This window comes from Ptychodera flava, chromosome 15 (genome assembly GCF_041260155.1).
Source record: "Ptychodera flava strain L36383 chromosome 15, AS_Pfla_20210202, whole genome shotgun sequence".
NCBI classification, from domain to species: Eukaryota; Metazoa; Hemichordata; class Enteropneusta; family Ptychoderidae; genus Ptychodera; species Ptychodera flava.
In genome coordinates, this window is record NC_091942.1 from 4,608,898 (window position 1) to 4,634,475 (window position 25,578).

The following is a 25,578-nucleotide window of genomic DNA, read 5'->3' on the forward strand; positions in this document are numbered from 1 at the left end:
TTGCATACAATAAACAAAACGATCGGATATTTTATCGTAAGAACCATCTCAAAGAGTAAAATCGAAAAATAACTTTTTTCATATTTCTTTTCTACTCACTGCTACCAACAGCATATGAAAAACAAGGAAAATGACAACGGTTTTAATTTTTTGTAGCTGTCCACCTCAAAGAGCAAAATTTGCCTTTAATTTCGCAGGAAAAACATTACTTACCGCAATTTTCGGCTTCGGAGACGTCAACATACGATTCCTGAAAATGGTTTCCATCATGAACCCAGGAAAATAAATTTCCACAATTCTGGTTGTACCAGTACTCACAACCAGTAGAAAGAGTCTGAGAACATAGACAACGGAGATAAGATGAATAGGAAGCTATTTTAGAACGGAATGTTACCAAATCACGTCTCACGACAGAACTACGACTTCTGCCTGATGCAATGCACACAAAATGTTCGAAATTATTTTTGGTGATGTTACGTCACTTCGCGACAACATTTGATAATAAAGAGGTGATAACTTGTCGGTAAAACTCACTATTAACGATTTATCCAAGTAAGTTTGCACATTACTTGCCAATAAAAGGGTTCTCACACTCTCGTATTTTGTACGATGAAAACACACTGTGCTTCGGAATATTTTTCGCATAAACTACATTTGTTTGTTTTCGTTGATTCCTTTTCTGATCTTCTGCTCCTAAAGTAGTACGCGACTCGAAATTGAAAGACTTTTTAAACTTTTGCTCTAGAGTTCTTCAATGAAACTTTCAATTATTCTCCTCCTAAATCAACAATAAAAATCGGAGGTCATGGTAGAAAGTTTGGAACTAGGAAAACAAATTACGCAATATTTTGCGATGTTTGAAATTCAAAATGGCCGCCATCCCTGTGTTAACTCTATGGGAAAAGATAAATAGTAGATTTTCGAAAAACTTCGATGGTAATTTTTTTTCTTTCTCTGACAGCCTTAAAGTGAGCAAGTTTTAGATCAGAAAAGAATTGTAGAAATTTGACAGTCCGAATTTTATCCCAAAGGGGCGTTCTACCTTAAGATGATATATCTTACCCTACAATTGTCACCTTTGACCCCGAAAGCACGTCATCGAAACTTTCATTTTTATAACACACTTATGAAATAACTGTTATCATTTATTCCTGCGGGAAGACCGGTTACCCTGCAATCCAAAACATAAAACTAAGTTTACTTACATTCATTGTGTAAATATCGAGGACGTCCATCCACAGGTTAAAAAAGGCCAAATAACCATGGTAACTACTGCCGTTGCCAAACATGAAAGACGAGTAGTCTTGTCCAAGTGCCAACGTAAGTCCTTCTGCAAAAGCAGAGTTTACGTGAGGCAGAATCAGAGATCGGTGAACCTCGACTCCATCCATGTACAATCTCCATTCGCCGTCCGATGACTGCCATGCACTGCAAACGAAATGCCAATCGTTGTCAGTGACGTATATCGTACTGGAATCGCAGTTTTTCTTGATGCAGAATCGGAAACTGTTGTCGAGCAGCCTGATATCTTTGTTTTCGTTGTTCCAAAGATCGAAGACGGAGAAGATAGCGCCGCTTGTGTTTGTGGTTGTGTTGCTCTTCATCCAGAAACACGCTGTTAGGTCCTGGAAAGATGATACCAGGCATTCTTCGCAAACGACGTAACTAGCTGTCCAGCCGTCCAGACCGATCTGTTGATCTCGATAAGTTGAGTTGCCCCAAGGCGTATTGCAAGGAACACCGACATCTGTGAAGAAAACGTGAAACAAAGATGGCTACCGTTATCACTGCACTGACCTGTACTTTCTGCTTTCAAATTCTGTTCCATAGAGTTTTAATTTATGAGGGTTAATACTTACCACTGTTTAATTCGATGTATCAACAGCAAATTGAATAACGGGGTTAATCAAGCACGCTGCAGCCATCGCAAATTCTTTACACTTTTTGTCTGTGATTCTATCAACTTGACAGCCGATCAAAGTCATGATAAACAAACTTTAATCCCCGAAAAATTTCAACACCACGGAAAGGAAGATTTCCTGCGACGTACTGATGAACAGTGGATCGTGAAAGAAGGACACTGTTGTTCTACTTCAGCAATGACAGTGGAGTGCTTCCGCTCCACTGTCTATGATTATAACCATGCAATTACCAAAACAACAACAACAGCAACAACAACAACAACAACAACAACAACAACAACAACAATAATAATAATAATAATAATAATAATCATGAGCAAAGGTTGTCAGGACAATCATTATACAAAAAAGGTCGGACTGAATTCATATTGTATTAAAAAATGAGACATCACACTCACAGCTGTCAACGATACTATTGTTTATTGATTTTAAAAATTGACAAGACATGACCGTTTGTGTGGTCATTGCCGCATGTCACACACGTGACGTTTATGTGAGGATGATCCGCACAAGAAACAGAAATCGATGGCGTTAGTCCTTTTCTTTGATCTACGGGTCGATTAAGTAAATTCACCCGACATTGACAAAAAGTTCGCGCACGTTTGTCTCACGGTTGACATAGATAGCTAATACTCACAGCAGTTGTCGGCTTGCGACACTTCGACCGTTGATCCACTGGTTTCCAAATAGTTTGCATCGACAATCCATGAAAACAAGTCACCGCAGTTCTGGTAAAGTCTGTATTCACAACCTGTTGATAATTCCTTGTAGCAGAAATGAGGAAAAAAACCCGAAAAAATTACTACTCTAGACTAAAACTGTTACATTTTACGAGAAATCCATTTTAAAAGATTTAATATTAGTATGACTGAGATTTCTATAAAACGATAAATTACATATTACGTAACAATGACTTTTGAGTCAAATTTTATAATAGTAAACTGCTCCTGCATCCATGATGAAGGGACACTGTCTCGATGTGATGGCTAAATTTTAGACTTTCGCTTCATATTCTAGAAGCGCACACATATCAGACAAACTAGCTATTTTTGGTGTGTTCTCTGCCACGAAACACCTTTTCAAAATTAACGATTTTTTGCATAAGACACCGTATTCACACACATGAAAACGGGGTATTGATGCCGTACAAAATTGATAATTGATGCTGATAACGTATTTCTGTTTACTAAAGTGATTGGGTGATGAACTGACATTTTAATGACTATTTATGATTAATGTTTGTGTTTTTTTAGTTTAGGAAATGTTTTCAAATATATCTTACGGCGATAAAGGGATTTCTGATTGGCATTTGTCCAATATATCCACTATGTCACTTCTATTTTTCTTCCTAGGTCTAGAAAATGATTAAATTTAACCTAATGATAATTGCATCATAAATTATTTCTTCACCCTGAATATTTTCAAGGTCTAAAGAAATGGTATACTCACAGTTTAATACAATATACATTGTGCAACTGTAAAAGCTTGCTGTCATTTTATTTAATGTAATGCGAGAAACTTGAAATTTTATAAAAGATTTGAATTTAGTAATGGATTTTGTTTGACCAATATTGTTGAAATTATGTTACCATTTACTGAACGACTTCTCATTAGCATAAATCCACTATGACGACCATGAAAGTAGCTTTCTTTAATTTTTCAAATGATTGATTATGCCTGATGATACCATTAGTAAAATGAGTTGTTATATAAAGGAACACCACGGTTTTTGTTATTAGTACTTTAGTATTATATAATAAAAACATACTCAATTTTATTACTAGAATGTACATTTTCCAAACAAAGAAAGTGACATGACCAAGATTTTTCTGTGTATTTCACCCATTGTTATGATTGTATACTGAAGGCCCATCTAGAATGAAAGGCACTGTGCAACCGAACGGCTGATGAATTTTTATAATTCAGCTTAATTAACTACACAGGGAAACCCGCACATCCCTGTAACACTGAAAGCACTGTTGCATGGATTTGTACACATCTGCACCAGTTCTGTGCAGCTACAGACACTGTACCAGATATGTCAAAAAATTATAGTAGATAGTTTTTTTTAATTTCCAGACAATTTAATCCCAAAACTTCCATTAATACTTGAAAGAAAAGGTATACTCGAAGTTTAGTACAATTTACATTGTGCAACAGGACATAATTATAAAGGTTTTCTAGGAAGTGCGGTCATTTTATTTTCTGTAATACTTGAAACTTGAAATGTTATAAAAGATTTGAAATTAATGTTGGATTTTTTTACCAATGTTGCTGAAAATATTTTACCATTCCCTGAACGATTCTTTATTAGCATAAATCCAATATGACGACCATGAAATTAGTTTTCTTTAATTTTTGAAATGACTGATTATGCCTAATGATATCATTAGTAAAATGAGTAGTTATATAAAGGGCCATCCCCAGGTTAGGAACCCAGCCAACGGGGTCATAGGTCATGCAGGTCATCCAAAATATTTAGCCAATGAATTTTGTGTCGCAGGCGCATTAGTTAAATCATTTATATTACTTATGCGTAAAGACCTCAAGTATATCAGTTAAAATTTTGCGAGAAATGGTCTGTTACATTTGTAAAGAAAATAGAACCTGACAGACATGCAAAAAAACTTGTAAAAAGTCGGAATAATTAAAACTTTTAAAGACTATTTATTCCGTACACACGCAGAGCGCGTAAAACGGATTATTTTGTGTGGTTATGAACGGTGACGCCGAAGTATGCATGTGGCGTTAACTGACAGTCATGCTGGTTGCTATAGTTTACATAAATTTGATTGCAGATTTAATTCACATCAGTAAGTATGATTTCTACCGTTACTATGAACATTCCATAAACATTTATGGATCATTCAACACCAGTTATTGCTACTTTTATGTTCTCATTTAAATTCACTCCAGATAAGACCATATGTTTGATTGTTCCCAACAACGGTTTATTTGAAGACGAATTAAATATTTTATGGCCTAGTCCGGAGTCTCAATTTTCGTCAATTTCGAGATTCATTTCAGACGTAAGCTGTAAAGTTCAGCATAATGTACAAAACGAGTGGTGTGCCTTCGGCGTCGCTTAAAGAAACATCAGACCTATAAAAAAGTGACCATATCTATAGTTCACCAGATATTCGCTAATAGGCGAATATTCATTAGGTATAACGCTAATGAGCGGAAATTTACAAAATTAACACTAATGTGATACTGATTTATCAGACAATGTGTTGATGAGATACCCATTCACCAGACATAACCAGATGTTCGGATACCATTTTACCAGAGATAATGCCAATTAACGGATATTTCTTAGAAATAACGCTAATGAGTTAACATTAACAGAAATGAAGGAACATATTTTAGAAACGTTCCCGCTTTTACATTGCGTCGTACTTTTCTTTTTTAGACCAACGTCAGCACGTACGAATATTTTGAAACACTCTTTTTTATCAAGATCTGAAACATATTTTAACTCCATTTGTAACATGCAAAATTTGATATTTTTAATAACTACACTAATTTCCGACATTATGCAAGATGTTTTTTACTAAATAATTGTTTTATTTTGTCTGGATTTTTCTTTGTCTGTTTGTCATGGTTCTGCTGTTTTCTTTTTCTTCATGTGAAATGTCCTGTTCGTCTTTTGTTTCATGTAGTTATATACTTTGTATTATATTTTATTTCAAACGAACCTGTTATTGGGGCAACCTGTTGGTTAGTGAGTAAATAAGTAACTATAAATAAATAGATAGATAGATAGATAGATAGATAGATAGATAGATAGATAGATAGATAGATAGATAGATAGATAGATAGATAGATAGATAGATAGATATATAGATAGATAGATAGATAAATAAATAAATAAATAAATAAATAAATAATGCTAATGACTGGTGGCTGGCTGCAAAGGAAAATCTTGGTAAAGTAGAAATGGATATGGAGTCACGTGGTATACTCATTTTATCGTGTTTCAAACCTAGGTTTTTGAATTGATGCGTGATTTTAAGAAGTGGAAATGAAACTACATTAAAATTATCATTCTTTTCTTTACAACTCTGTACGTTGCAGCTAGTAATGAGTGGCCAAAAACAAATGTCGGAACCTCATTGTTTCAAGTTACCGTTTCATACGTATAGCACCGAAATGCTTATTTATTACTATTCAATTTTATGCATCTTAGTCTGAGCTTTCAAAGAGGCAGAAAGTTCAAGTTGACCATAGACCCTCGGTTTTATCTCGAGGGTCTATGAGTTGACAAAGATCTGTATCGATTTCTACAGATTTCACCAGCACATTGCCTTCAAATACATGACATTTCGAAAAAAGGATCAATTAAGAACTGGAAATTAGGTGTTTAATGTGAAAAAAACTGTAAAATATGCTGAGTCAGCAGTGTTTTCGGAGTATTAAATAAACTTAAATAAAAGAAATAATATCAGTCATTTTATCTTGAAATCTATGGTAGGACGACACAGCTATACATGGATACATTCTTAAATATTCTTTGTTTTTGCTCTGTAGAAAGTTGTTGGATGATGACAAAACAACGGTTATTAATGCCCGTAAACGGCGATTTTATTTCCGTATATGTAAACTGTACTTCACGTTAGGTTAACATATCAGTTTGTGCGGTATGAAAAAGAGCTTTAGACCTGACGACCGACGAGCTCAACACAAATATCAAGCTGAGTGAGATACTGATAAAATATCACCTGTTTTTTGAGGATCAATATTTTTGAGACAAAATGTCAAAAGTACTCCCCCTGTAAAGAGATAATTTTCGAACAATACAGGCAGAATTAAAATTTCCCTCTAATAACACTCTACAATTTTGTGGAAAAATTTAGTGCAAAAAGGTGGAACTTCGCGACAAAGTACGTCGGTAACCAATTATGCAGCTCTACATGCCATAGTATACTTACATTCATAGTCAAGCTGTCGAGCACGGAGGGCCACAAATTGAAGAAAGTCAGGTAACCATGGTAATCGCTGCTGTTGTCGTAAACAAAATAGGACCAATGTTGTCCAATGATCAAAGCGCTTAAGTTCAAAAATTCAAAATTCGCTTGCGACGAAATCAGAGATTGGTGAACACGGACACCGTCGATGTATAATTGCCATTCGCCCTCCAGTGATTGCCATGTACTGCAGACAAAATGCCAACTGCCGTCAGCGACTTTGATCGCGCTGGAATTGCAGTCGTGGTTGATGCAGAGCTCGAATTGATAGCTCTGAAGCCGAATTTCGGAACCCTGAGAATCGAAAATGGTGAACACTGTACCGTTTGTGTCAGTGTGGTTGCTTTTCATCCAGAAACAGGCCGTCAGGTTCTGAAAGGGGTCTAAACAGTCAGTGCAGTAAGCGTAACCATAGAACGATCCGTCAAAATACATTTGCTGCTGGAGGTAGGTAGAGTTCTCAAATCCATATTCACAAGGAACTCCAATCACTATAGGGAAAAACACACAAACAAACAACGATTGAGTCGGCATGGCAAATCAAACGTCACCTTCCTGTCTGTTAAAATAATCAAAGCCACAGAAATTGCCATCAGCTTTGATAAAAAGTAGTAATAAATATATATTTACAAAAGCAATGATACAGACCACGGTCCCTGTATCACCGTGTGCAGATATTATGGCATTATTATTATTGAATATCAAACACAATTTGACTCTTTTATCTCATAACATTTTGTCTTACGCCATAACTGTATCTTTTTGAACTCTGAAGATGGAGTATACATGCTAATATTGCACTTACTTAACTTTTCAAATTGTTAGTAGATCTATGGCCACAAACACTTTCCAAATTGTTAAGCGTGTTAGTCCGTAAATGGTACACACATCCGCGATAAAGATACCTTTTTTCTGAGAGCAAACGGGTAAAACCTGTCCTGGTTACCGTATCATTCATGATTTAATGACCATCGCGCACTACGCAACCTCCCTAGCAACAATTAGGCCTATATCATCTTATAGTTTTTATAGCCCCGGCCACCTTTTAAACGCCTGCAATTGAATCTGATCGCGAAGCTTGGATTGGCATCATTGGAAAGTAAAAAGCCAATCACTCCAGTTTAAAAGACCGTTCTCAATAACCCACATTTATTCTGCGATGAAAACCAAATATAGAAAGGGACCACTTCATCGACGCAGTTTTCTAAGATTTCTATCGACAGATTTGTATAAACTATCTCATCTTTTTTGGCTTCTGTTTCCCGCATAAAATTGTTGATTTTTAGAAAAAAGTTCTACACAAGTAGAACTACTCACTGTTCTATGATCAGAACCACAAAGTTAGATATACAATCTGACAACCGAACAACATCGGTTAGAGAAAATCGGACCTTTTTCACATAAGAAATCAAAATGTTTCGGTATTGAGATACAAAATTCAATGGCATCAAGACGCCCACAGGAAAACGAAGATGAAATATTGATAAATTTCACTGGAAGGGAAAAGCAAAGACAAAAAAATAACTGACGATGAAAAAGATCTATCTTACCTGGGTGACACAGCAATACAGTTAGAATACAACCGGATAGGAGAGCGACGCGATGGTGGTATATTCTTCCCATCTCAACAACGAAGTCTCCGCTTCAGGCACGTATCAACAGGTATAGGTACGGCTTCCGCACGGTGTGACGTGTGTTACACTGAAGACATTCCTCACGACTCTAAATCAATGAATCAATACGGCCAATACATCGTGATTAAGGCGACACGCGCCCCCTGTGGAGCCTTTACGCAATCTACAGGCGGTGATCACTGCGCGAAAAGCTAATATTATTTCTGGTCGTGTTCATTTCACTTTCGGGCAAACAAAAGGAAAAGCCTGCTAGAGTCGGTAGAGTCTCTCAGTCTCTGCCCACTTCTGTTTCGCGAATGTTTGCTCTCTGACACACTCAATTATTTTGTGCATGCAGCGGTTCTTCACATAAGAAAAGCGACTTTAATTTCACTGACTAAACCATCTTGATTATAATTGAGTCTTTCAATATTTGTAATATGATGCAATTAGCGCAGGTATCGATTAATTGTATGAAAATTAAATGCTCCAATTAAATAGCACAACTGTCATGTCAACCGGCGTCTTTGTTACTAATAGAGCCTCAGAGAGAAAACGCGCAGTTACTAGGCAACAGAGCGGAGACTAAGGAGCAAGTTGCAATTTGATTGGTGGCAATCCTAGGATATGCAAATATATGAAAAGTAGATTTGGGCGGTCCAAGTGGCGGGGTTGGGGTTATAAGATGTACTACTTTGCATTGGTTTCAACAAGTAAGTGCCATGTTGAGTAAATAGAGCTGGTCGTTACAACTCCATTGGCAATACCATTGATGCATTTTCCATTAGTTTTGTTCGAGCGTAGTTCCTTTTCCAACTATAATCTTCATGGTGGGTTGGCTGGAGATTAGCTTATAAACGCAGCCTCTGTGTGTGTGTGTGTGTGTGTGTGTGTCTCTCTCTCTCTCTGTGTGTCTGTGTGTGAGCAAATGTGCAACATTTACGTAGAATATAACCGACAAGACTTTATTTATTGACAATAACATTCATCCGTGATTGTATTCGCATGAGTATACCTTGCATTTCTGTATACTCTTAAAACAAAAACAAAACAACAAAAACTTAGCAGTTACAGCAATTGTCCCTTTTAAGTCAGGACTGGCATTTTTTCTCCACAATTTGGACGTTCCGTTTTCCTTTCATAAAATGCAAATGCTATATTGGCTTGGATCTGAAAGTTACCGTTTACGATTGCTGAGGTTGGAAAGTTTTACTACTCTGTTGTTGAACAGTATTGTTTTACGGGGGGAGGTGGCGCTCAGGCTAAACAAGAAACAAGTAAACAGAGACGGACAAATCGGTAAGTAAACAAACAAACAAACGGACAAACGACCGACAAAATAAAAGAAATAAGTGCCAAAGGGCCCTGTTGTTTATGGTGGAGCTGCATGTTGCCAACAGTTTTTTTTTGAAGGAATATTTCTCATCAAAGATGACAAGGAAACCCTCTCATACTATATATTTTCAAAAAGCAAAGAATCTAAAGTTTAGTATAGTAGCAATAGTTTACTCAAAGAATGAAGGATGTTTATATTTGGGGTAAAAACATCAATTTTAGTATTAATGATAAAAATTAATGTAAGTCAAAAACTTGACACTATTTTCTGAAATGCAATATTTCACTTGAAAGAAGAGTATGTGTAGAAAATAACACCTTTTATTTTGCATTATGTATCCTCATTCTAAAATGGCATTGGTTGAAAGACCGGCACTCCAAAAGTGATTTACACAGGATTAGCATAATTAAAATACCCCTTACACAAAGTGTAAGACATTTATTACCAAACAAAACAGTCAATTTGTTACATTGCATTTAAAGAGTATAATATGAAAATTTCAGAAAATTTGACCCAGCCAGATTGGAGTTAAATTCTTTGGAAATCTTGAAAATGGGAGAGAAAAAAGAAGCCAGAAAATCAACAAGTGTTTCACATAAATTTGCATAAATCAACACTTCTGTATTATTTAAGACTGCTTGACAAACTAAAATGTGAACCCAACCAATATTTTAATCTTGGGTAAACAAATTAATCAAAATTGAAAGAATATTTGCAAAAAAAAGATTTTCAACCAGGTATGATGGACTTCTGAACAGGTATTTTTAATACAGGGCAACAACACAGACAGGGAGTTTGTAGCAGTATCATTGTAAGGGAGCGTGGAAATTTTACCAAACACTACCATGAATCAACTCACGCTGAGGATAAGGACAAACATAGTACAGGCACAACTATACTGTATAAATACACATATACTTTAGTGGAATAAAGATAACATTTCATCTTTAAAATGAAATCATTATACAAAACTTAAAAAGTTGGATGACAAATGAGGCTTTTTAAAATTTTTAGGAGATAGCCATCAATATCTGCCTAATAATACATTAAAATTTAATATTTGCGATTGTACATTTCATTCATCCATCATCCACTTCTTTTGTACGTGTTTTCAGCATTTTCCGCAGTTTAATATGAAATCTGGAGACTACATCAATATTTGAAAACCGTGCTGTAGTCAAGCTTCAAAATGAAAAAAACTTAGTTCCAAATGAGTTGACATTAACAAACACAAAAAACCCATATAAATTGCCCTTTATGAAACAAACGTCAATTTGCATATTTGTTTGCTCTGAAAGGAAGGGACCATTTGCTCTGGGGATGGTCAAAAACAAGCCATACACACAACATCATACAACATACAACATCTGCTGAGAGACACGTTAAAAAATCCAGCCTTGCTTCTTTTTAAAAGAACAATCACGATGACTAGAAAGGTACCCAGACAAAATGCGTGTAAAATCTCAAATCTTAGCACGGAAAAAAAATTCATATGATCATCGTGGCCACTTCTCCAAAGCCTCCAGTTTGCCTTCCCATGTTATCACAGGAACACAACACAGCCCTGTGTCCGTACACTATCACAGAAATCAACACTTCACTCCGCACAATATTGCTGGAGGCGTGCAAATAGTCCTTTGTTGTGAAAATCTGTAAATGCCAAACTCAAAAATTAAGAGAGCCGCCGTTTCAAATTTCTATTCATTCAGTGATGTTTTAAATGCTGCAAATTGAATAGAGCTAATCTAGCAGAAATGGCGTCTTAATCAGACTGCATTCATTTACTTAGCAAGCCTCAATACCGCAGTCTGACGTGTATAATGACCATTCTAAAAGTAAACAAACTGAGAGTGAAAGATACTCTACTCTTCTCAGCTGATACTTCAGAAGTGTATCAATATCACTTGTATGTTTTCAGTGAGCTTATTGAGCAAGCTGTCGCATACTTCATTCATCTCAGTGTCAAAGCAGCAGACCCAGACAGTATAGATTCCACGAAATCAGCAGAACCTCAAAATCCGACGATTAGATTTATTGGAAAATTTATGACTTGGCGAGTGTTTGAACACAAATCCATGAAAGGCTGACCCCCTGCTCCAACAGGAACAGATTATGCCATTAGAATTCGATCAATCCTAATAAGAGAGAGTCATTTGAAACCTTGTCAACAGGACTAATGCAAGCTGATGGCTGAGGTGTGACCAACGGCTCTGTTTTTCCTTTGGTATGACACTGATCTATGAACAGCACCTTGACTGCTTCAACATGTTCAGAATTTTCAATCATTAAATTCAGGATTGTGTCTGGAAAAGCAATTACATGAGAACTTACTTGTTCATCTCAATAAAGATAATTTGTACGCGTCTTTTTTGATGATGGACAATTTCCACAATTTCTACACCTTGCTTGACATAATACTCATTCAAGCCACGACCTTTTGCTATGACTGTCTGTAACATTCACATCAAACTACATCATATACATGCAATTCTGTCTTTCCTTATCAAATCGTATCATGTTAAATCATATCCTATTGTGTTCATTGTCATTTCATGTTACAAATCTGACAACTTCAAACGATTTGGTTTCTGTTGCACAATCCCTACTGCAATAATTGAACTTCCATCAGTGAATGGTTTTCTATTTGTCTACTTAATATCACTTATGAAGAGTTCCTAAGTAATCTAAAATATGCTTTTTAATTTTGACTAAACACACACTTTGTTTCTTTGATCACCTAGTAATTCCTCAGAACTTGACACAGTAGAATACTGAAAGTTATAATACAAACAAGTGACATAATGGCCAATAGAGCCCCGCTGTGTTATGAAGAGAATAACTATTTGTGACACATCTGAATTCCTTATCTTTGGAGTCAATCCCCTGTCTCCCTCAAAATGAAACTCCTGAATGCGAAATTCGTTATGTTGCTTACTGTGTATGGAGAATACAAAAGAACACCTTGAGCAAATCTTTACATGAATATAAACAAACTTGCGTTTACCCTTTTTCAACATTCCAAGTGGTCTATATTCTTCTATCAGAGTATTTATTTTTTGTTGTTTTTTTCAGGTTGTCTTAATTTGTGTCCCATTTTCTCAATTAACATGGAGCTAATCCTTTCTCTTAACCGTATATTCACATTTCAGTCAATACACTTCAAACTGCACACAGATATTGTGTTCTCAATAGGTATTGGTATTCTTTCTCTTCTGTTATCGCTTCACATCATATTTAATTCTTTTAAATTTTACTTTTTGTTACAAAAGAATCCTTATTTTGATTCTGACACACGCAAAATGAATTGAGTTCTTACCGCTTCCCCTCCTAAACTTAGGAATTGCGTTTCCAATACATCAGCTTTTATAATCAATGGCCCCTCAGGGGTTTATGGATGTAAGATAGAATGTGCCGTGGAGACAGTTATTCAGACTTTAAAACTGTTATAATGCCTATGAAATCCCACTGTAAGGCCTGAGAGAGTTACAAACATTTCCTAGATATTGCCAGTGCTATACCTTTACCACTGCTATACTTTTTGCTGATTTTCAAGTTGTTTTCACAAAAGCTGCAAATAAGTTGCAAATATGGTCACTTTTCTCACTGCTAAATGAGTGATTGTCATATTGTTGTATCAGTATAAATAATGGGTTGAAAACAAATTTCATGATCTAAATCTCCAAGTACATGGGTAAATGTTATAACATTAAAATAAATTGCTTGCTGCCTCTTGTCCCACCTAGAAAATCCAATGACTGGCTATTTTTCCTTTCCTGGCCTAGTGCGTCTTTTCAAAATTATACTTTGACAGAAATCAGCTTTAAAATCATGGTGTTTTCAGGTTTGGATAGGGTAGAAAGCGGTAGCTGTTGGACTTATTGAATTAAATTGTGTGTGATAATTGTCCACGGTGTGGGACATTACAATTGATACTGAGTACTGACTTTAGGAACAGTGACATTGTAAAATATATTCACAAAATACTTTAAATCTTCGAAAGCAAAATGAGCGTTTGAACAAGGTTTTTGTGTACACATTTTATTATTTTCATTTTGACTGGTGAGACGAATGTGTAATACTTTTTAATCTATTTGTGTTTGAGAGAGTAGATCTGGAATGATAATGAGATATTTGAAATTAAAAATGGTGATTGGTCCGTTTTGAAGTGAAGATCAGCGCCATGGTAACCGGTGTGATCCCAGGATTGGTTGTCCTTATATAGCTCTACTCTGGCAGACTGCCACACTCCTGGAGGTATAAATAATACAATATATAGCACTTTCATTCAAGCTGCAATGAGCACAAATCTATTAATAAAAAATTCCATCAAATTAATCTTCAATTACTTCTGTCAATCACAATCTAATGTTTTCGGTTCTTGTTTGACTAGGGTCAAAGGTCATTAGGAATTGTAGTCTCCTGAGGGGGAAGGCACGGCATTTCTTGTGCCTTAATGTTTCTAATCTGTCATCTTATGTGAGATTTACTCCTCACAATGGATTGTGAGAAGTTTTTTGTGAAATTGTGAGACTTCTAGTCCAGGTAATGGAATCTTAATCGGCAGATACGAGGTACACGCAATGTTTTGCTTAATGTACTAACACAAAGTGCATACAAAAATACAATTGTGCCACCATTGGCTCTCAGGCAATCCTTGGCAGTGAATATAAATAGATTTTACCCAATTTTAACGAAGTGTTATTTACTGGCTGTCATTCCCCTGGGAGCTAAATCACTGTTATTGAAACCTTATACCAGATTTCATGAATTTCAAATGTCTTGTACAACTTTTAAGTTTCATTATGTCTTTATTCCACATTATGCTGATGGAAATATTCTAGGTACACTAACCTAAGGTGCTGCAAGCTGCAAAACACCAAAAGACTGAAGTCAAACTAAATACAAACCTTGTTGTTTCACCATAATATTGCATACTTCAGCATAATCACCAGTACGTATAAAATCTCCAGAAATTGCGGATCTTCCAAAAAAGTTTGAAAGAGTGCTATATTTTGTTCCTTGGCGTTTTCTTTTACTTGAAGAATAAACTTGAAAAGAGGAAAAATTGGATGATAGATGCTGGTACTGAAATTGTAAATAGCCCTGGAGAGAGAGAGAGAGAGAGAGAGAGAGAGAGAGAGAAAGAGAGAAAGAGAGTGTTTTAACTTAAACATGATGTACAAACTAACTTTTCATCTTTCAAATTTTGGTTTTCTCTTGAATTTATTGACTTGTTTATATTATGCATACAAACTTCATTTTGATTGTCAAGACTTGACAGAAAGAACGGTTTCTGTTGAACTGCAAACAATTGCGAGAAAAGATTCACTTTGCAATTACCTACTGGATGCCATCTTTTTCCTTCCTCTACCATTACACACCCACCAACTAAAAACAAACTGTTCACGTATTACAAACCATAAGAGTGAAAACAAGCACAATCTCTCGCTTGCCTGGAAATTCTCTTTGCGCAACCTGCCGGCCAGTGATTCATTGATCTGCAGGTAGAGTCCCGTCGTCTTGTTGATGTAGTAACTACCATTGATGATTACGTCACACACTGAATACGCATCAACGCTCGGCACCTTCATGGCTATATTTGTCACTCGTAACTTTCCTTCCACTTCACTGACCTTTGACCTATTGTTTTTACAGAACGTAATTTAACATTAGTTACAGTCGTTACACACATTATATCTACATCAAATATAATCAAAGCTAAGAAAGTGAAAACTAATGGCTTTAAATTAAATTTTTCATTTAATATAAGTTACATGCTTGGATGAACTGTATTATAGAACTCTTCATTATATCTCAATCATAGCAAAAGTAATGCAATGCATGCCCACACTGTATATTGCTTTTTATGTACTCTGCTCATTTAAGGTAGAATGCGCCTCGGGGACAGATATTCGGACTCTCAAACTTTTACAATTCTTTTCTGATCTACCACTTGTGTCAGTTTATTTTAAAGCTCTTGGTGTAAGAAAACTTTTCACCAATTTAGTCTTTTGAAATTCGAGAACTTTATTTTCCTCCATAGAGTTAACACAGGGATGGCGGCCATTTTGAATTTCAAATATCAGTAAATCTTGTTTCCCTTGTACCGAAATTTGCATGGTGACCTGGTGATTGATTTTGAAAAAGAATGGTTGAAAGATTTCTTGAGGAAAGTTTGAGCAAAAGTTGAAGCCTTTCACTTCTGAGGCACAATCTTAAGGTAGTTCGTGCCTCAAAACAGAAAGACTTAAACTTTTATTCAAACTTTCCATAAAGAAACTTTAACCCTTGTCTATTCAAAATAGAGGATAAAAGTCAATTTGGTACATGAGAAACAAACAAACAATCCATCATTTACCGACACTTGAAATTACAAATTGCCACCATCCCTGTGTTAACTCTATGAGGGAAAATTTATAACTTTGATTTTCACACAATAAGCCAGTCAAAATTTTTACAAATGAACCCCCAAAAGTGGTAGGCCAAAAATGTTGGTAAAGGTTTGAGAGTCTGAATGTCTGTCCTGGAGACTGATCTGTTGCATTTATGTGAAGAGTGGATTGTGAATTTAATCAAGTTGCAACCTCTGTTGTATGGTGTTTCCTGTTTGGCTTTATTTCAGATGCATGATTGGAACATGAATGGCTCGGTTTTATGATTTAAATGTCTGTTTCATGAGAAACAAGACCCCGAGCTTTACATGATTTCAAGTGTAAATGAATGCAGAAAATATTTTACACGTCTTCCCTGAAATGATAAATTTGCAACTGTGCTGATGACTGCCATCTCAATGAACTCATCAACATAATTATAGCAAGTAATAAGTAAAACATCATTTAGGAAACTGAAGGACACTGGTAATTATGATTGGTTGAAAATTATTTCCTTTTTTATTGTACAAATTTTGACTCCTCAAAGTGCAGAACATAAAATTTTCTTAAAAACATTAAATATATAGGGAAAAATACTGGCACAGAATAAATTTAAGATGTAATATTGAAATTAACGGTGCTGCTTAGGAAATGTTTCCTCACATTAATGACATGATGACACATGGGAGACTGAAAATACTACAGACCATTACTGACCGGGAAAATAACAGTTATACATATATAACAAGGTTACTGAAAAACACTTTCACGATGGTAGATTACAAGTACAGCGATTAAAATGTCCTGTGGTATATCATTAATTTGGTCTGCAATAATTGAATTTTCTGACATTTTGTATCAATATTCCATTGAATAATGAGAGCTAATAATATGACGATCATCTTTTTTATAAACCCTAGATACCACAACTATTTGTGTCAGATTTTGGTACAACATCAGCCATTCCTTGTAGCCCATATATCTTCTTCTAAGGAACCTGATAATCTGTTACCTAGATCATATGTAATTATAGGATTTTGTTTTTTCCAAGTCAACTTTAGTTCATGTTCAATTACGGGATTGTTTTCCATATCATGTTGACAATGTAGTGAATACTGCTTTAAAGTTCTGACTAAACATCAGTACACAAAGATTGTGATCATTTGCAGCTTAAATATATTGTTTTGGACAGATATTCCTTATCGATACAAAACTTCTATTTGGGGAGAGAATTCAAATTTATTGACAGGAACAACTTTCATACTGCAAAGTGATCAACTACGAAAACAGTTTACCATGTAATTAAACGTAAGAGACTTTTTTTGGAGTCCTTGACAATTTAAGGTAGAATGTGCCTTGGGGACAGATATTAGGAATCTCAAACTTTTTCAATTCTTTTTTGATCTGCCACTTGTTGGGGGTTCATTTTGAAGCTCTTTGAGTGAGAAAACCTTTCATCGTCTTAGTTTTATGAAAATATAAAAATTATGTTTCTCCATAGAGTTAACTCAGGGATGGTGGCCATTTTGAATTTCAAATGTTGGTAATCTTGAGTTATTTGTTTCTCTAGTATCGAAATTTGCACAGTGACCCCTGATTTTTATACTTGATTTTGAAAGTGAATGGTTGAAAGATTCTTTGAGGAAAATTTCAGGGAAAGTTTAAGTCTTATACTTTGGAGGCACATACTACCTTAAAGTGATCACTTATGTGGAAATTAAGTTCCTATGTGTGTTGAATAAACTACATGAATGACTGTACCTGACAACATAATTCAATATGTCTTCTGCCACGACATAGTTACCGTTGCTAATCAACATAGAAACACTTTCCAGTATTCTGAATATCTCTGAAACTGGAACAAAAGTTCATTTTAAAACACAAACTGAAACAAAACTTCATGTGGAAACAGACCAATACATGTTACTTTGACGATACTTCAGCTAGTTTGTGTGTGTGAATTGTCAGTTTTTGGTCTGCTCCCACAGCATCCTCTATTTAGCTTATAAGCACAGTTGTATGAGTAAACTCAACTGTTATTGTTTGTATTTGAATTTTAGTCTGGACTGAAATTCACTTGCCAACAAGTCATTGTGAATGACACAGTCCCTGCTTGGTTAATAAACTTGGAAACCATATAGGAAAATCATGTTGAAGTGAAATTGGTGAAAGCATATCCGGGAAATGGCTGAGAAACCTCGTATTGATATGTATATGCACTGTTGATGTATCAAGTACGAAAGGAACCCGTCTGGCTAAATTTGTGTAATGGTCAGGTAATAGATGTGGCTACATGTTGTGAACGTAGGTATGGAAAAGTCAGGGGAAAAAAATGGCCACCTGGCAGCCATATTAGATTGTATCACAAGGAAATTTGACATGCATATGTAAGTCATAATGTATTATCCTTTTGCCAAGTTTGAATGAAATTGGTACAGGCATGTGTGAATGATGGTTTTGGACATGGAAAAATCTGAACAAAATGGCTGCCTGGCAACCATACTGGATCATATTGCTGAAAATATTACATGTGCCTAATTGTATGTCATCGTGTGCTGTCCTTGTGGCAAACTTGAAAAAACAAGTCATGATGATATGTCTGTGTAATGGCTTAGGATATGTGAAAATGAGAAGAAAATGTCCAATTGGTGGCCATATTAGATTGTACCATGAAATAATTCTACATGAAACAATCCTATATGCGTATGTAAGTCACGGCATAGGGACATAAGGCGTTATCAGTCATAGCAAGAGTGTAACAAATTAATAAATTTATGATTATGAATACTGTTGATAAAAAAAAATATTTTTGTCATTATTGCAGTAGTATCACAGTAGGGTACTGTTGGAAGTATACAATAATGACAGAGATATTTAATTGTTATGAACAGTATTCATAATCATAAATTTATTAATTTTTTTTTTACACTCTTGCTATGACTGATAATGCCTTATGGTCCTGTGGTCACAGTCTATTTTCTTTGTGTCAAGTTTGAAAGAAATCACTCAACACATGTCTGAGTAGGGGCTTTCAACCTGAAAAATGGAATCAAAATGGTCATCTGATGGCCACATTGGATTGTATCAAAAAACAATTTGACATGCATATGTAGTGTATTATCCTGAACAAGTTTAAAAGAAATTGGTGAGGATATCTCTGAGATATCTGCATGGATGGATGGACGCACACAGGAACACACACATAAAGCACAATCTGGTAGTCCATCAGGACTAACAATATCAATGCAGTCTATACATGTACAGACTAATTGACAAGCCTGACACTGTGTACCTCAACCTGCTTTGGGCAGTAGAACAAGAAACTGTAGTTTATATTAAAACCAAAAATTGTAAAAAAGTCATTAAAAGTTTCAGTTTTTGGGTCTGTAAAACATAAACATGAGTGAATTATAATCTGTATAGTTGTGACTTTTGTTACGTTTCAGGTTTCACTTAAACCATGAACAAGAATTGGAAATTTCAAATTTTAAATCTTGTCCAGCCCTGATAAAAAGCAGATAAGATTCCGTCACATTGATGCCAAAACTCACCGTCTAAATTCCTGGTTTTGTTGTAGAATTGTAATGTCTTCATGTAAGTATACCACACCGTAGGTAGTTCAATACCTGTAGGGTTGCTGGGCAAGTCTTTCCATTGAGATGACCAGAACTCAGTTCTTTCCAATATTTCATTGTTTCCATTCACACCAAGGATTGTTGTCGCTTCTAAAATTGTAAAAAAACATGTAAAAATTTCACAAAAAATCATGGGCATGATTTTTGATTTGTGTCTCTTTTTAAAAGATTTCAAATCTGAAATTAACATGCAGGTGTTTCTCAGGGTGCTTTTGTTTGAGCAGGTATGGGTTTCTAGTGATGGAAAGTTCATGAATACCTTAAAGTTTTTTGAAAAATTTCTGATATTACTTTTATGATTTTGGGGAAAGCAATAAAAATATCCTCCTGTGTTTTTACTTGAACTCCAAAACCTTGCTAAGTAATAAAAAAAAAGACAAGTCATGAAGTATTGATAACCCTACCTTGGAAAGGTCAAAGGTCACAATGATGACACACACTCACCAAATAGTACAAAATCTTTGAGACTTTGACTCAACGGCGATTTAGATACTATTAACTTCTGACAAACAGTGGAAGCCAGCACACATTAGTCACATCATGAATGTCAATTTCATCAGGAAATTCAAAGGAAACCTTACCCGGAAAGTCGTTGAGAGTTGCTACGACAACCAAGTCAATTTCAGTCTGGCTAATAGCCTCCCACTGGGCATCATACAGCAATCTGTGTAGAAAAGGGAAAAACATCACAGAGTTTACCAGATATTATCATACAATCTAAGGTCAAACAAATTAATTACACTTTATATTGACACAATTTTCAGGCGAATTAATTACAAAGGTGCAATCCACTTTGATTCTTCTAAGGGCCAGTGACCGTAACTTTACGTGATATTTTAACTGTTTTCTACACCAATCTCAAGTTCTTGTTCTACTCCCAAAATAATGTTGAAACACCAACTATTTAGCCTGTCATCACAGAGTCTATTCTTGTACAATGCGCTGTTATTGTTTACTTTGAATTTTAATCTGAACAAAAATTCACTTATAGTCAAAAAAAATAATGTTGTCTACGTATCCATGTACTGAGCAGACAAGTTGACTAACGAGTATCTCAACATACTTAGGTGTGTAATACAAGAAACTGTCGTTGACATTAACCCTTTGCGTTCTGTAATTGTTTCCACCAAAATTTACTGCAACACTTTTACCAAATTTTATGAATTTTTCATCACATTTCATTGGGTACAGTTTGTTATCAAAATTTTGACAAAAACCTGAAAAAAATTGACTGGAGTATATTTTCTAAAGGTGACAAAAATTGACTTTGGCGCTCAAGGGTTAAAATAGTGAGCAAATATTACAGCTGCTAGCCTTTTACATACAAATTCATAAGTTATTAGGAGGGATAAAGTTTACCACAAAGCTCCCTTCCTATTGATATGAAATATTTGGGATGAAACCTTAAAAGAAAATTCTTTCCAAACTTTGGTGATGCTGAGAAAAATGAAACAAATACTGAGTGGAAAATCTTGTACAAAAAATGTATTTGAAAGCCAGAAATACAAGAAACAAGTTATAAGACTCACTTTGTATGGTTGGTTAGATCAGTTCTTGGAAGATATTTGAGAGTTGACCCCCATCCAGCACAACCCCTGTTGTCAAAACCTGGTGATACTGAGCCACACCACATTATGCATTCCTTTCTCTTCACGCATTCCTCACCAAAACTTGAAACGTTTGTCTGTTTTGAGTTGATGTAGTAAGTGGTTAGAATGCATTCATTTTACAATTTTCCCAAAACTTTGATTGTCTGAGGCAAAATGAATCAATGATAGGTTCCAACAGCAAGCCTTTACATTTAGGGATATTCAGTTTTTTTTCAGATTTTGCATGTTTCTTGCTCCTTGTGAAGTCACGAGAAAAGAAAAAAACTTGAGAAAATACAATTTTTGAAAATGTGAATAAAACATTTATGATACCAGGCTTACAGTAGGGAAGCAATTATTATTGGAAATGCACATTTTTTTTAATTTTGATGTAATTCTAGAACAGTTTGCTTTCTTGTTTTCAAACACTTTATGTCAACTTGACGGTCCTCTTAGAAATGTAACACGGTGAGGGCAGTAATCAAATGTTCATCAAATGTTCATCAAATGTTCATCAAATGTTCATCAAATGTTCAATCAAGGAATGAAATGAGTTTTTGCCCAAACAATTTTGTCAGTCATGTGCTACACTGTACTCGGCTGAAACAAAGTTCTGGGATAGCTGTGTCTTTGGTTTTGACATAGACATCTTTCTCAGATGCACTAACAGCACAACACTACAGAAATATCAAGGTACAAGACTTTTACAGTACAATCCTTTCTACTTCATCACCGACTGGTTTCGCTGAACTTTCATCTGATCAATGTCAGAGACAAGCTCAGATCGGTGTCTTAGTTGTAAAATGCAAAATCTATAGATTTGTCTACCGTACATGAGAAGGTTTTACCACCAATTCAGATTGTGAACTAATTTCGATACTTTGCACTTCTTGAAATTTGTTTACAGAAAGGGCGTTGAAGAAATTTCATTTTCTGAAGTTGTGCAACAATCTGAGACAGTCCCTAAAGTCTATTGACTTGAATTACAAATAACACTGAAACATTTTATTCAAAATTTAAAACTTTAAGAGACAGAATTAATTTATAACATTTGATTTTGTCAATCACCTGATATGTTATTGTGTCTTGAAGATTACCATAGTAATCCCAATGTTTCATATTACTTGGCGTCGGCCGGAGTCGTGATGGCACCCAACCAAAAGTACCATTGATAAGATTTTTCCATTTTGACCATGTGCCATCTGATACAAAGTTGAGGTAGCTACCGAGCCACAATGGTGATGTCACTCCACTTGGCAGATGAAATGGTTTGGATAGCACTTCTGCAAGTCATATATAGAATTACTATAAATATATCAGTGGTTCTTGGTTCAAACCAACCAATGAGATTAAAACATTGATGTAATTCAAAGAGCATGGAGTACCAGCAATTGTGCTTGAGTATAGAGTCAATATCTGCATTACATTAATGATGCAAGTTGCTAGGTAGTATGAAGGGGTAAACGATTAAACACGGAATTGAATGAACCACACGTAGAATAATAGATAGACTTATATGTGTATACCGCCGATCACAAATGACGTCATTTCTTCTCTCATTAATATGCAAAAATAAATGTTCATCTGCATTTTCCTCAAGATTGATGAAAATAAAACCTGCTAGTGTTACAATGGGCACTGAAAATCAAACTAATTCATATGAATTTATGGCTCAGACTACAAGCTGCAACAATAAAATTTTTTCGAATGTCTGATGTCTCGCAAGAATAGCGATATTTACCAGTAGTAACAAACTGACATTGCAATCAGTGCTATTCCTGTATCTACATTTCTATCAACACGTATTTGTTTGTGCCACTACAACATGGCATCTTCAGAATTCACTTCCATTAGAACATGTAGGCTCTGACATTTTATTCTAGAGTAGGCCTATTCTCAAAACTACAATATGTTTGATTACAGTGAATTCTTTTCTGTGTGGAGGCTGGTTGATATCATGTTTGTGCGGAGTAAGATTGAAGAGGAAGTGAAAGTGTGTTTATGCTGTTACGTGCAGAGAAACGAACAAAAGGGTGAACTCAGCAGTTAACGTTTAAGGTGGTTGGAAAGGCTATTTTTGCACCAATTCTTTTGTCAGAGTTAATGTCAAGTTTCAAGTGTTAGAATCAAGATATTTAGTTCAAATTTTCAGGATAACTCCCTTAGTTAATATTTTCTCCAAAGAATATAAAAATTGTATATTTGCAGCCATGATTTTGAAATATGACACCAGTAAATATTAAAATTTAATTTTTCATATTTGTTTTACATATTTGAATTTAATAATAATTGGATAGTATTAATATTACCAAATTAGTTATAAATATGTTGACACTATTTATTGTAAGATTTGTACGGCAGGATTTGTAAATAAAATTTGTTTTTATGATTTTACATGGGTTTATATATCAAAAAATTATTAAAAATTCTTTCAAATTTCAAAATGTGATTTTCAAAAAGTACTTCAAATACAGGAAAATTGTGCCGTACAAATTTTATCTGTAACCTTGTTAATAGGCTGAAAAATTCCATGTCCATATCTCATTTCAAAGTTGGATTAAATTGGTATACAGTTATGTAGGAAAACTGTTATTCTGTCAACAATGTTGAAAACAAGCCACATTTGCACCCCTCCTTTGAAGTCATAGAGCAGGTTTTTGTGGTTAATCTCACTTTTGACACCTCTTTGACACTCAAAGAATCTAAAAATGCATTTACAATAGCAGTCACTCACTCTGAATGCCAGCACCGCCTTGTCAAACTTTCCTGAAAAACAGCAAATAATGACTTTCCCTTTTCAAACATTTTATTAAAAGCTAGGGGACCTCTACCATAGTTAATACACTAAGGACTCCCCAACTTCTTCTTATTTGGTCAGTTTTTCAGAAGTTTTAACAGGCTATAACTCTGCAATGCCTTTGTGCCCAAATGTCTAGTTTTTTTTATTCCACAGAGAATGTTGACTAGTTTTATATTTTAATAGTTTTGTTGAAATTTATAACTGACGCTCTAGCCTTTCCAACCACCTTAAACAAAATTTATTACGAAAATAAAACTAATTGCTAAGTTAGGGATAGAATACAAGCTTTAAAGTGTACAGACTACTTATCTCAGCTGGGACGGCAAAGCTCCAGTCTCAGAGTTGTAACAGTCAGTCGGTGAATGAACAGTCCTTTGGTTTGCAGGCTTGAAGCTACACAAAGTCCACAGTATAAATCCAGCGTTGACAGTGAAGGTCTTGAAAAGTCTTGAGAATGACTACTGCTGGAGTTATAGTAACACACAAGAGACACGATCCCAAAAGTCTGACTGGAAGCTGTGCACGTCCCTTTTATAAAGGCATATAAGAACAATCTAGAACTTTTATTGACATGCTAATTACTGTTCTAAAATTATCTCCCTTACACAACTAATCAACTTTCCAAACATTCCAAACATGACTAATTGAATTCAAGGTTGTGAGGTCATTAAGGGCAGTGACCTTGAGAATGTTCTAGACTAATTGAACTCAGGTCATGATGAGTGTGGGGAGAAATGACCTACATAACACACCCCCTCTTCAAAAAAAGAAAATTTTTCAAAGAAAAATCTTTCTTTTACAAATGTAATCTTGAAAAAGATTTAAGTACTCAAATTTTGTTTTACTCTAAAGTAAAATTTCTTGAAAGTGAACAACAATAAAATTTCTTGAAAGTGAACAACAATAAACTCTAAATACGAGAGAGACAGTCTGCAATTAAATTGTCTCTGCCTTTGATATGTCTAATATCAAGATTAAACTCCTGTAACATTAAACTCCATCTTAGCAATCTCTGATTTTTGCCTTTAAATTTCTGCAGAAAAACAAGAGGGTTGTGATCAATATAAACCACTATTGGCTGATTTGAAGAAGTAACATAAACTTCAAAATGCTGTAAAGCTAATATCAAAGATAAACACTCTTTTTCAATTGTAGAGTAGTTTCTCTGGGATTTGTTAAATTTGCGTGAAAAATAGCAAACAGGATGATCTACACCATGACTATCCTCTTGCAATAAAACAGCACCAGCAGCCGTATCACTAGCATCTACAGCTAATTTGAATGGCAAAGTGAAATCTGGTGCAGACAACACTGGGGCACTTTGCAGTATGGCTTTAAGTGTATC

At 35.1% G+C, this 25,578-nt stretch overlaps 2 protein-coding genes across 4 annotated transcripts in view; both read right to left on the reverse strand.

Moving 5' to 3' along the window:
• Positions 1-8,822, reverse strand: part of LOC139150963 (uncharacterized) — a 34,903-nt gene extending 26,081 nt beyond the window's left edge. For both annotated transcript variants that reach the window (XM_070723446.1, XM_070723445.1), the window contains exons 1-5: positions 8,440-8,822; positions 6,854-7,380; positions 2,560-2,686; positions 1,206-1,747; positions 214-334 (exon numbers count right to left, since the gene is read on the reverse strand). In XM_070723446.1, coding sequence (XP_070579547.1) covers positions 214-334; positions 1,206-1,747; positions 2,560-2,686; positions 6,854-7,380; positions 8,440-8,512 — 1,390 coding nt within the window. In that variant the 5' untranslated portion in view covers positions 8,513-8,822. The remainder of the gene's footprint in view (positions 1-213; positions 335-1,205; positions 1,748-2,559; positions 2,687-6,853; positions 7,381-8,439) is intronic.
• A 1,912-nt stretch (positions 8,823-10,734) lies between these two features.
• The window catches only part of LOC139150966 (uncharacterized), a 28,861-nt gene continuing 14,017 nt past the window's right edge, over positions 10,735-25,578 (reverse strand). For both annotated transcript variants that reach the window (XM_070723451.1, XM_070723452.1), the window contains exons 9-16: positions 22,502-22,716; positions 21,374-21,528; positions 20,426-20,508; positions 19,761-19,934; positions 17,971-18,064; positions 15,292-15,478; positions 14,746-14,941; positions 10,735-14,086 (exon numbers count right to left, since the gene is read on the reverse strand). In XM_070723451.1, coding sequence (XP_070579552.1) covers positions 13,926-14,086; positions 14,746-14,941; positions 15,292-15,478; positions 17,971-18,064; positions 19,761-19,934; positions 20,426-20,508; positions 21,374-21,528; positions 22,502-22,716 — 1,265 coding nt within the window. In that variant the 3' untranslated portion in view covers positions 10,735-13,925. The remainder of the gene's footprint in view (positions 14,087-14,745; positions 14,942-15,291; positions 15,479-17,970; positions 18,065-19,760; positions 19,935-20,425; positions 20,509-21,373; positions 21,529-22,501; positions 22,717-25,578) is intronic.